Source organism: Heteronotia binoei, chromosome 3 (assembly GCF_032191835.1).
Source record: "Heteronotia binoei isolate CCM8104 ecotype False Entrance Well chromosome 3, APGP_CSIRO_Hbin_v1, whole genome shotgun sequence".
NCBI lineage: Eukaryota > Metazoa > Chordata > Lepidosauria > Squamata > Gekkonidae > Heteronotia > Heteronotia binoei.
Genome location: NC_083225.1, coordinates 146,900,116 through 146,912,509, shown reverse-complemented (window position 1 = coordinate 146,912,509; position 12,394 = coordinate 146,900,116). Strand labels below are relative to the sequence as shown.

Genomic DNA, 12,394 nt, shown 5'->3' with positions numbered 1-12,394 from the left:
AAATTAAAATCCAGTGAGCTAAGTCCATTCAGTATGTGAATTCACATGAGAAGTATCTTTCATCTGTTGATGAAAGTTCTCTGTCTGGAAGTGCACAATGAAATTTTGTTCTTACATTTCAGGCAGTATTGCCAAAGAATACTCATACTTGACTCAGGACTCTGTTCAATCAAGGATCATCTCAACCAAGAGGAGGCAGTATGAGTGCAACCACAAAGGGGAGGGATGTGCCACAGTAGTTCCAAAATCTAGGAACTAAAATGTTATCTATCTGCTGTGTAAATGAATTGGAATAAATAAATCTAGCGTTGTCTTTTATTACTGTATATGAAACCATTATGAAAACAGTTAGAAGAAAACAAACCAGTGCATTGATTTATGAATTAAAATTGGTTTTAAAAATCCACATCTGTTTAATCAAACTGCTCACAAAGTAAAACTGTTGCCTATGGGATATTTAGCCTTTCTTGCCTTCAGAGCATCTCTCTCCATGACATATGTCCAGAAGTAGCACATGGTCATTCTGGTAATTTTTTGATGGAAAGAGATGACTGTCTAGATGGTTTGATCCAGTTTTCAAGGGAATGAGATGAACAGTACAAAAGCCAAGAGTTGCAACTATTTTAAACCAATGGACGTGGTGGTCTTAAATTCCTCATTAAACTTGCTCTTAATAACAGAACATTCTTCTAATATTATGCTGGGCAAGAAAAGCTAAATTATATGCTAAACATCTAAATAACTACCATTTTAAGTTTTGTTTACTGGTGAACCAAATTGTTTCTTAAAATGCAAATATCACTTGAATGAAACAGTAATAAAGCTATAAGAATGTCAAATGCAACTCAACATTTATCTCATTACTATAAAACCCCCAAACATGTAGCTCTCTGAAGCAAAGAAGTCCTGACAGAAATTATTATGTTTTATTTATAATACCTCGCCAGAACCCTAAACAGAAAGAAAACAAACCTTCACAAGGGAATTCAGTTGCAGAATGGTCAATATCCCATTGAATAAAAATCTGTTCCATTTACACACAAATGAAACTGATTTTCATGACCTTGCAAACGCTGGACATATCTCATGATTTACAGCTGCATTCAGAATTATCCAATGACAAGCAGCATTCCTCATACGTATCCACCCATGAGTGGACAAGAGAATCCACCCATGAACAGTTAAGATCCATACACTTCACTTCACTGAAAAGACTATAAGAAACTTTGCAAGCACATCTGTGCCTCATCCCCGTGGCAACATGGTCCATCACTTCTTATGATGGATCCTTTTTACTGGATCTGTTTTTAAAGCAATTTCCTAAAAGGAAATAAACAGAGCAGTGATTATATAAGTTCTTGTCAAAAACCACATACAGGCAATACAATTACTAGGAAGCAGGAGCTGCAGAAGCTGTCATGTCTCCCTTTAGTCACTAATCAAACCCTTAAGCAGACAGGGATAGGCAAGTATAGGTTTCACACTTCAACATCCTTCCTAAAATGTGAGGACCAGTTTTAGAAAATATGAATGTTTTTGACTAAACTTGATAGGCTAGGATAATAGAACTAAAAATGTGTACAAGTGAGTTTACATCAACAGTGTCGAAGAACTGAGTTTTATATACCTAGAACACCACAGTAGTGAGAGTCCAACCGTGTCACGTAAGCTTACGCTTTCCCAGAACCCACAGGAGCAGACATTACATTCTACTAACAACGACAGGTTCTTTGCTCATTACCTTGTTATATTTGCAGAATTCAAGTACTAGCTTGTAGGAATTGTGTTCCTGACAGCTTTCAAACCCCTATTTTAAAGGAAAAGCTACTGAATATTAGCTAATCTTAAACAAGGATAATGAAAAATCACAGGGGATTTCCAAAACTCATCTGATTCCAGCCTTGAGATTTTTCATTCTTGTATGAACATTTCAGAGGGTTTAGTTTTACTACCCCTAGAACATAGACTGCCTCCCTAATATGTTAAGGTATGAATGGTTTGAACTGGTAACTGCATTAAAATTCCAGTTGTGTTAATTGGCAATTACAATTACGTTTTTCTGCATATGCTTAATTTGAGAGATACTGGTGCCTCTGATTTTTAATAAACAGTTGAATTTTGGGGGAATCTTGATGTTCATATCAAATAACTAGCTTTTGCCACACAACTGCAACAGGTGTGCATTCAGAAGTGAAAAATATTGTGCTTGATGCAAAATGACTGAGTGGTGCACACGTGATAATGTGTATTGATTTTAACCAACTTATCTTAATCATGTTAATTTATGATTCATCTGGAGCTTGATTTTAAAAAGTGTTGATTCCACAAAGGTAGCATCCAATAATGACCTTTCAGGTATCATGAGTCACAGGATGACTTGAACAACTGACTTTCTGGGAACACCCACTTTCTGCCCGCCCACTAGGCAAATCTTTCAGTGGCTCATTCATCCTTCCCGCTGCTGCTGCCCTCTTAACTGCACACTGATCGTGATTGCACTAGAGGGCCAGCATAGGAGCTGCGAGCCTCTGGCGTCGTTTTATCTGCTGATCAGCTGATCAATGGGGGGGACCTTTAAAGAGCCTGGGAAGCACAGTGCTCCACCACCCCTTCCTGGGCATTGAAGTGGAGAAAGGAGGGGGGAGGAGGTGCCATGGAGGGGGGCAGCGTGGGGCGGTGAGTCTGCCTGGGGTGCCATGTGCCCTAGGGCTGGTCCTGTCTAGGAACAGTCCAGAGTTTACTTTCTAGAGTTAAATTTGCTTTACGAGCTGTTACTCTTGCTCCACTCCCCTCTCACTGTGATTGGTTAAATGCTTGGTACTCTCCCTATATAAACTGTTGGTTAGCAGATTTTTTTACTGAAATAAAGTTCCTACTGTGTCAAACTCCATCTGTTGCCCTTCCCTGGGTCCTTTCCATCTGACACCATTTTATATTAACTCCCTGGAATGCACTTCTGAAGTTCAACCTATTTATTATAAAAAATGTGTAATATAGATAAATTAAAATTATCTCATATTATTTATTATTATTATTTATTGCACTTGATTAATTGCCCTATCCCAGCTTATGCCAGGCTCTGGGTGATATACTATAAAACAACATGTACTATAAAAAGTTAAAAACCAACATAAGAATTTCAATTTTAAAAACCATTTAAAAGCCCAGATGATGCCGTATGGGTTTTTAATCTACATTTCTAGACTACCTGGGAGGGGGGAAAGAAAATTTACAAAGCATCTATGCTGAATGCAAATCCATACATAATGGATTTGAGGCACAGCTTTATCCATTGTAAAACCACTAGGAATATAAATAACTTGGTTGGAGGGGACAGCTAACATAATAAAATAATGGCAGATGCAGTTCAGTGTCGCCAAGTGCAAAGTAATGCACATTGGGGCCAAGAATCCCAGCTACAAATAAAAGTTGATGGGGTGTGAACTGGCAGAGACTGACCAAGAGAAAGATCTTGGGGTCGTGGTAGATAACTCACTGAAAATGTGAAGACAGTGTGTGTTTGCAATAAAAAAGGCCAATGCCATGCTGGGAATTATTAGGAAGGGAATTAAAAACAAATCAGCCAGTATCATAATGCCCCTGTATAAATCGATGGTGCGGTCTCATTTGGAGTACTGTGTGCAGTTCTAGTTGCCGCACCTCAAAAACGATATTATAGCATTGGAGAAAGTACAAAAAAGGGCAACTAGAATGATTTAAGGGCTGGAACACTTTCCCTATGAAGAAAGGTTGAAATGCTTGGGGCTCTTTAGCTTGGAGAAACGTCGACTGTGGGGTGACATGATAGAGGTTTACAAGATAATGCATGGGATGGAGAAAGTAGAGAAAGAGGTACTTTTCTCCCTTTCTCACAATACAAGAACTCGTGGGCATTCGATGAAATTGCTGAGCAGACAGGTTAAAATGGATAAAAGGAAGTACTTCTTCACCCAAAGGGTGATTAACATGTGGAATTCACTGCTACAGGAGGTGGTGGCAGCCACAAGCATGGCCACCTTCAAGAGGGGTTTAGATAAAAATATGGAGCAGAGGTCCATCAGTAGCTATTAGCCACAGTGTGTGTGTGTGTGTGTGTGTATAAATTTTTTGGCCACTGTGTGACACAGAGTGTTGGACTGGATAGGCCATTGGCCTGATCCAACATGGCTTCTCTTATGTACTTATGTTCTAATGTGTAATGAAACTTGCAACAAACACCTCCCCAGGGCTGAACAGGGATATTAGTTTTTTATCTCATTACATATATCAAACCAACTCTCACTGAGCATAGCTGTTCATCCACAATGTTCCAATGTATTTCTCTTTTAGAACAGTGTATCAGAATAATGGGGGGGTTTTGTGTTGACATGCTCAAATGAGGGAAGTGGGCTTTTGTCTCATTTCATATACTAACCCACCTTCCACTATACTTTAATCCACCCTGTTTTTCTAAGAGCTAACTTATATTATTTCTCTTTTAGAATACTGTATCAGAATTTTTGTTTTTAATAATAATAATAATAATAATTTTATTCTTATATCCCGCCCTCCCCCACCAAAGCAGACTCAGAGCGGCTTACATGACATGGCTTACACCAAGAACATAAGAGAAGCCATGTTGGATCAAGCCAATGGCCCATCCAGTCCAACACTCTGTGTCACACAGTGGCCAAAAAAAATGTATATATATTTATACACACACACACACACACATATATATATATATATAGACACTGCGGCTAACAGCCACTGATGGACCTCTGCTCCATATTTTTATTTAACCCCCTTGAAGCTGTCTATACTTGTAGCCGCCACCACATCCTGTGGCAATGAATTCCACCCTTTGGGTGAAGTACTTCCTTTTATCTGTTTTAACCTGACTGCTCAGCAATTTCATCGAACGCCCACGAGTTCTTGTATTGTGAGAAAGGGAGAAAAGTACTTCTTTCTCTACTTTCTCCATCCCATGCATTATCTTGTAAACCTCTATCATGTCACCCCGCAGTCGACGTTTCTCCAAGCTAGAGTCCCAAGCGTTTTAATCTTTCTTCACAGGGAAAGTGTTCCAACCCTTTAATCATTCTAGTTGCCCTTTTCTGTACTTTTTCCAATGCTATAATAGCCTTTCTGAGCTGCGGTGACCAGAATTGTACACAGTATTCCAAATGAGACTGCTCCATCGATTTATACAGGGGCATTATGATACTGGCTGATTTGTTTTTAATTCCCTTCCTAATAATTCCCAGCATGGCATTGGCCTTTTTTATTGCAATCGCACACTGTCTTGACATTTTCAGTGAGTTATCTACCATGACCCCAAGACCTCTCTCTTGGTCAGTCTCTGCCAGTTCACACCCCAACAACTTGTATTTATAGCTGGGATCTTTAGCCCCAATGTGCATTACTTTGCACTTGCCCACATTGAACCTCATCTGCCACATTGACGCCCAGTCACCCAGCCTCAACAGATTCCTTTGGAGTTCCTCACAATCCTCCTGTGGCAGTGAATTCCACATTTCTTGTATTGTGAGAAAGGGAGAAAGGTACTTCTTTCTCTACTTTCTCCATCCCATGCCTAATCTTGTAAACCTCTATCATTTCACCCCGCAGTCAACGTTCCTCCAAGCTAAAGAGCCCCAAGCATTTTAACCTTTCTTTATAGAGAAAGTGTTCCAACCCTTTAATCATTCTAGTTGCCCTTTTCTGCACTTTTTCCAATGCTATAATATCCTTTTTGAGGTACAGTGACCAGAATTGTACACAGTATTCCAAATGAGACCGCACCATCGATTTATACAGGGGCATTATGATACTGGCTGATTTGTTTTCACTTCCTTTCCTAATAATTCCCAGCATGGCGTTGGCCTTTTTTATTGCAATCGCACACTGTCTTGACATTTTCAGTGAGTTATCTACCACGACCCCAAGATCTCTCTCTTGGTCAGTCTCTGCCAGTTCACACCCCAGCAACTTGTATTTGTAGCTGGGATTTTTGGCCCCGATGTGCATTACTTTGCACTTGGCCACATTGAACCTCATCTGCCATGCTGACGCCCACTCACCCAGCCTCAACAGGTCCCTTTGGAGTGCCTCACAATCCTCTTTGGTTCTCACCACCCTGAACAATTTAGTGTCATCTGCAAACTTGGCCACTTCACTGCTCACTCCTAATCATTTATGAACAAGTTAAAGAGGATGGGACCCAGTACCAAGCCCTGCAGCACCCCACTGCTTACCATCCTCCACTGCGAAGACTGCCCATTTATACTCACTCTCTGCTTCTTATTAATTAGCCAATTTTTGATCCACAAGAGGACCTGTCCTTTTACTCCATGACTCTCGAGTTTACTAAGGGGGCTTTGATGAGGAACTTTATCAAAAGCTTTCTTATAGTCAAGGTAAACAACATCTATTGGGTCTCCTTTGTCCACATGTTTGTTCACCCCCTCAAAGAAATGCAACAGGTTAGTGAGGCAAGATCTTCCCATGCTGAGTCTTCCTCAATAACCCGTGTTCATCAATGTGCCTACTCATTCTGTCCTTGATAATGGTTTCTACCAACTTTCCCGGTATTAAAGTCAGACTGACTGGCCTGTAATTTTCTGGATCTCCTCTGGAACCCTTTTTAAAGATGGGGGTGACATTTGCTACCTTCCACTCCTCAGGAACGGAGGCAGATTTCAATGAAAGATTACATATTTTTGTCAGGAGATCCACAAGTTCAACTTTGAGTTCTTTCAGAACTCTTGGATGTATGCCATCCGGACCTGGTGACTTATTAGTTTTTAATTCGTCTATCAGTTGTAGGACCTCCTCTCTTGTCACCTCAATCTGACTCAGGTCTTTCAACACCCATTAGTGGTTCTGGACCGGGCAAACACTTCTCGTCTTCCACAGTGAAGACGGAGGCAAAAAATGCATTCAGCTTCTCAGCCATTTCCCTATCCTCCTTCAGTAACCCTTTTACCCCTTGGTCATCCAAGGGCCCCACTGCCTCCCTGGCTGGTTTCCTGCTTCTAATATATTTGAAGAAATTTTTATTGTTGGTCATTATGTTTTTTTGCAATATGCTCCTCATAGTCCCTTTTTGCCTGCCTGATCACAGTCTTGCATTTGATTTGCCACAGCCTGTGTTCCCTTTTATTAATCTCACTTGGACTAGCTTTCCACTGCTTAAAGGAGTCCTTCTTACCTTTTACAGCTTCCATTACTTCGTTTGTTAACCATGCAGGCCTTTTCTTATACCTGTTTGTGCCTTTCCTAACTTGTGGTATATATTTTATCTGAGCTTCTAGGATTGTAGTTTTAAATAGCCTCCATGTTTCCCCAAGGGTTTTGACTGTATTTACATTTCCTTTCAGTTTCCTTTTCACGTGCTTCCTCATCTCAGAGAATTTACCCCTTTTAAAGTTAAACGTGGTTGTGCTGGTCTTTTGGGGCAACTCCCTATTTATACAAATGGTGAAATCAATAATGTTATGGTCACTGCTCCCGAGCGGTGCGATCACTTTTACATCTCTCACCAAGTCTTAGGCATTACTTAGGACCAAATCCAGGATCACCCCATCCCTGGTAGGTTCAGAGACCATCTGCTCCATAGCTCAGTCATTGAGAGCATCAAGAAACTCAATCTCTTTCTCTCGACCAGAACACATATTGACCCAATCAATCATATTGACCCAATCAATTTGTTTTTTTGTATTGACATACTCAAATGGCGGATATTGGCTGTTTGTCTTATTGCATATACCAACACATCCTATGGCAAACTAATGGATGTTATAATCTCTTGAGTAAACATGCTCTCTATTTAAACTAACAAAGCCAGAATGTTACCTAGATTTATGGCACTCCTACAGCAGTCTGCTTTTTATCACCTAGTGTTTTTTCAGCCGTTTTGTCCTACACTAACAAACACGGATCCTATTTGTGATTCTTTTTATCTGCTAAAAACATTCCCATGATTCCACACTGCAAACTTATATTAAGAATTGCTGCGTCCATTCCCATATGTCTGATGAAGTCTGCTTAAGAGCATACGAAAGCTTACATTCTGAATACAACTTAGTTGGTCTTAAAGGTGCACTTGTCTACTGCTTTGTTATAATAAAATAATGATGTCTCAATAGTTACGAGAAGAAATGTAAAGTTGGTCTAATGTTAATAATTGGTACTTTTGCATAGCATCATATTTCCAATGCAATATAAGATCATGGTGGTTTTATACTTACTGTCTTAATGTCATCCAAATATATGATGTTAAAAATCTATACAACATTCAAATATAGTGGGTTTTTACTAGAGGTGTGCAAAAAGAATCGGTATTTTTTGGGTTTGGGTATATTGAACCCCAGAAATATTGGTATTCCCCAATATTCCCAAATGTTAATACTGTTATAGTATTTGGATTTCAAATCCTAATACTGGTATGGTTTGGATCCAGGAAATATTTAGGTTTTTGGCTCCATTATACCCCATTACAGTCAATTGATCCAAGGATATCTGGTGCTCGGGAGGGGGGCCAGTTTTGAGGTAGAAGCACCAAATTTGCAGCATAGCTGCTGCTGGTGCTTCTCCTCAATCTTCCAAAAAGAAAAAAAACCCTAAGCTTCAAAAAGGTTGAACCAGATGCGCCAATTCTATGGACCCCAAAAGAAGATGCCCCCATCCTCCATAGTTTTCAATGCAGTCCCTTTAAATGCCTTCTCCAAGCTGCAAGACCCTGAGTTCCTTAGGCATTTAAAGAGCTTGCAGTCCCTTTAAATGCCTTCTCCAAGCTGAGAGTTCACTCCAAAAGGCATTGAAAGAGAGTCTTTTAAATGCCCTTTAACTGTGGTTATGGTCCTGATTTTTGGGGGCAGCCATTTTCAGGTAGCTGAATCAGTAGTCCACTCAATAATTGGCTGAAAAAATACCTCCAAGAAACAGATAAGGAATTTTTTTTTTGCTTGGTTTATTCTGAGAACACACCCCTAGATTTTACCCGTTTCATAGAGTTAAAATGAGTCGTCCAATTTGCTTTGAGGTAGTTTTCTTTTGAACGTGCAGAATATAATAAACACACCTGGCAGAGGAACATCTACAAAATTACATTCAAAACATCTAACTCACATTTGATGCTGTCTTACAAATTCTGCAAACTGCCGGTCTTTGGCATAAAGTTCTAGAATCCGTATTCTGTCTTGGATCTCCTACAGTATGAGGAAACACACATTTTTAAATGGACAAGATATTACAATATTATAAGCCCCAAATCCTACTTCTCAATATTGGGTTGGATTCAACTATTCCATTCTGCCAAGTTCAGTCCAACAACTCCACTCTGCTCATTCATGCATCTGCAATGTGCAGCCTGAGGGTAGCATACAACTGGACAATGCAGTTAGCATGGCCCACAGTTCCCAGTGACATTTGTGGTTGCTGTGCTGGCATTGCTGGACTCCATGTCCTTTACTGGCTTTAGTTCCAAGTGAGGCCAGCTCACTGGAGTTGAGACAGCTGGGTGAGCACTGCTAAAGAGACCCCACTAAAGATTGATGGCAAAGTCTCAAGCAAGCTGCTGAGAGGTAGAAATGCCCAAGATGGTTGTCACTTTTATCACTTTTATTCCTCTGGTTATCACCCTCCAGGTGGAGCCTTGCATTCTCCTTAAATTACAACTCAAACTAGAGAGACCAGCTGTCATGGAAGAGATGGCAGTTTCAAAGCATGGACTGTTTGGCATCACATCCCCACCAAGCTTTCTCTCATCTCCAGAATCCATCCCAAGACACCACCCCCAGATCCCCATGATTTTTTCAAACCAATAATGGCAACCCTACTTATTTTCGACTCTCAGAACTCAATTTTTTATGAAATCCTGAAACTTGAAAGCATATACATGGATGACCATGCTTTATTCAAGAAGATTCTAGCTCCTGCTATGAAAGTCATTAGCTGGGAGCAGAGAAGAGGGCAGCAGCTATGGCTGTTGTATGGAGTGTGAGGAAGGAAGAAACAGATAAGGCCCCAATAGCTGGAATGCTCATCCTCCCAACAAGGAGGAGGAGATATACAAAATGATAGGGCATTTTCGCACTTACCTTTTACTGGCGCGAACACCCTCCTCACACCGGCGGATCTGCAGGGATTTCCCACCAGAAGCGCCGGCGCAGCCAAAAGAGCCGTCAACTTCCGTCGCGGAGCCAGCTCAAACGTTTTCCTGCTTCTTGGCGGTTTCCGGTTGAGCTGGCTCCGCGACGGAAGTTGCCGGCTCTTTTGGCTGCGCCGGCGCTTCTGGTGGGAAATCCCTGCAGATCCGCCGGCTTGAGGAGGGTGTTCGCGCCAGTAAAAGGTAAGTGCGAAAACGCCCATAGTTAAAGAAGTGTCATTGCAAGAGATAGCTGATAACTCCACTCTCTTCCTCCATCCTGTGCACTCTTCTGTCACCTTCCATGGATTGCACCAGCCATCTGCTCCAATCTCCTACTCCAGATGTGGCTCTATCAGTCCTTTGACCTCTCTGTTTCTATGGTTATGAAACTGTAAAATGGCCTCCAAGAGCCCTTGGAAAATCTGAAAAACTACCTTTCATAAAACAGTCTGAATATGTGCTTATGTGCCCTTTCTTTTTAAATTGGCTTAGTTTTATTAGTACCTCTACTAATTTGCTTTTATGTATTTACACTACTAGCTTGACTTTTTGTATTCACTTATTTTATTGACTTGTTTTCATTCTCTTGGTTGGTTTTGTTCCATTGTTTTAATTGTAAGCCACCTCAAGCAAGTCTGAAGAGGTGGTATTTGGGTTGCTAGCCAGAGCTTGCAGCCCAGTGGGAGCTTTTAGGAAGGTGGAGACAATTTCATCACAAGACATCAGTTCCTACACAGTTACACTATTCTAAGCCCATTGGCTTCAATGGATTTAGATGGTATAACTGGCTTTAGGATTAAACCATTTGTGTTTAAATGACTACAGATCAAGCCCTTGAAATAGAACAGGGTGAAAATCAAAACAAGTACCTGTTTAGTGAGCTCACTGTTTTCATAAATGTGCCTGATTTCCTCACTGCTGTACTCAGTGGATGTATCATTACTGGTTGAGCTGTAAGAAGTAAGCTGTGGATATCTCTTACAGTATGGGTTGTTTCCTGTAGCATCACTCTCATACATTGGGTTATATTTCACTGCATTTTCGATGGATGAAAGGCTGTCCCCTTGCCTATAAGGAAAGTAGAAATGTGCAAATGGCAAGCAGTACATACCTATTGTTGCAAAATATTTCCCAAATTTACTTAACCCTAATGTAGTCTGGCACTCCAGACAACAACCTGGGAGATAAACAACCTGGGAGATAAACCTGGGAGATCCACACTACAAGCTTCAGTTTAGGGTTCCTTGGAGATGTTAACCATAGAGCCTTGATAAACTGGAACTTATTAAAAATAATGAAGAGTGTTACAGTGTGTGTGTGGCACAATGCTTTTAACAGTGGGCCAGTGCAGCCCTCAGTGTTCCTGCTAGAGCCCCTGTTATCGCTTCAATACAGCTGTTTAAGACACCTGTGGCCTTCTGTCTGTCTTGTTTATAAACCCTATGAGAGTCTGAGTTGGCTTTGTAATTTTTGAAGGAGCTAGCAAATCTCATCAGCTACCGAATGTAGTGAAAGTGTTGACCTATTTTTAAATACCCCTTCTTCAGCCAACAGCTTTAACATTTCCCTTCCTCAGGCTTCCCACACTCAACAAGGCCAAAATTGGCTGATATCATCATTTATTTTAATAGCAAAGTCAGCCAAATCCAAAGAAATTTAAATCCAGTGACTGGAGCTGTGAATAGCCAAGACAGATCTTTCTACAAACTGAAAAATTCCCCAAGTTTGCAGAAAAATCTGAAACCTAAAAAACAATACATTAGAGTTTTTAAAAACCCACAATGATAAAAGCAATGTCTGTAGCTTTAACAAAGGGAAGGCCTCAGTAGCCACCGCTAGGCAATCACAGCATTCTAGGCTTATTTTCTGTCAGTAAAAGGTAGGGGAAAGTGGCAGGGCTGTTTTGATCTTTGAGTGAGGACTCACTGAGAACAAGCCTGGCAGCAACCACTGGGTGACTTGATACCACCCAACTTGCATAACTCACCTAGGTTCAACAGTAGTCACCCTATTTAAGCCAGTGTAGTGTAGCAGAGTTTCAGAGCTGAGTCTGGGAGACCCAGGTTCAAATCACCAGTCTGCAATGGAAGCTCACTAGGTGATGTTGTGCCAGTCACATACATTCAGCATGACTGACCTCACAGAGTTGTGAGGATAAAGACGAGGAGAGGAGAACGATGCAAGCTGCTGTGGTTCCTACTATGGAAAAGGCAGGATATAAATGAGGTAAATAATAATAAATATAGCTGAAGATGGGAGGCA

The 12,394-nt window shown here is 40.8% G+C and overlaps 1 protein-coding gene across 1 annotated transcript in view; it reads right to left on the bottom strand.

Moving 5' to 3' along the window:
- Nucleotides 1-267: 267 nt before the first annotated feature.
- Nucleotides 268-12,394, bottom strand: part of IMPG2 (interphotoreceptor matrix proteoglycan 2) — a 115,124-nt gene continuing 102,997 nt past the window's right edge. The window contains exons 18-20 of the mRNA XM_060234569.1: nt 11,002-11,200; nt 9,112-9,191; nt 268-1,320 (exon numbers count right to left, since the gene is read on the bottom strand). Of these exons, the coding sequence (XP_060090552.1) occupies nt 1,308-1,320; nt 9,112-9,191; nt 11,002-11,200 (292 nt within the window). The 3' untranslated portion in view covers nt 268-1,307. The remainder of the gene's footprint in view (nt 1,321-9,111; nt 9,192-11,001; nt 11,201-12,394) is intronic.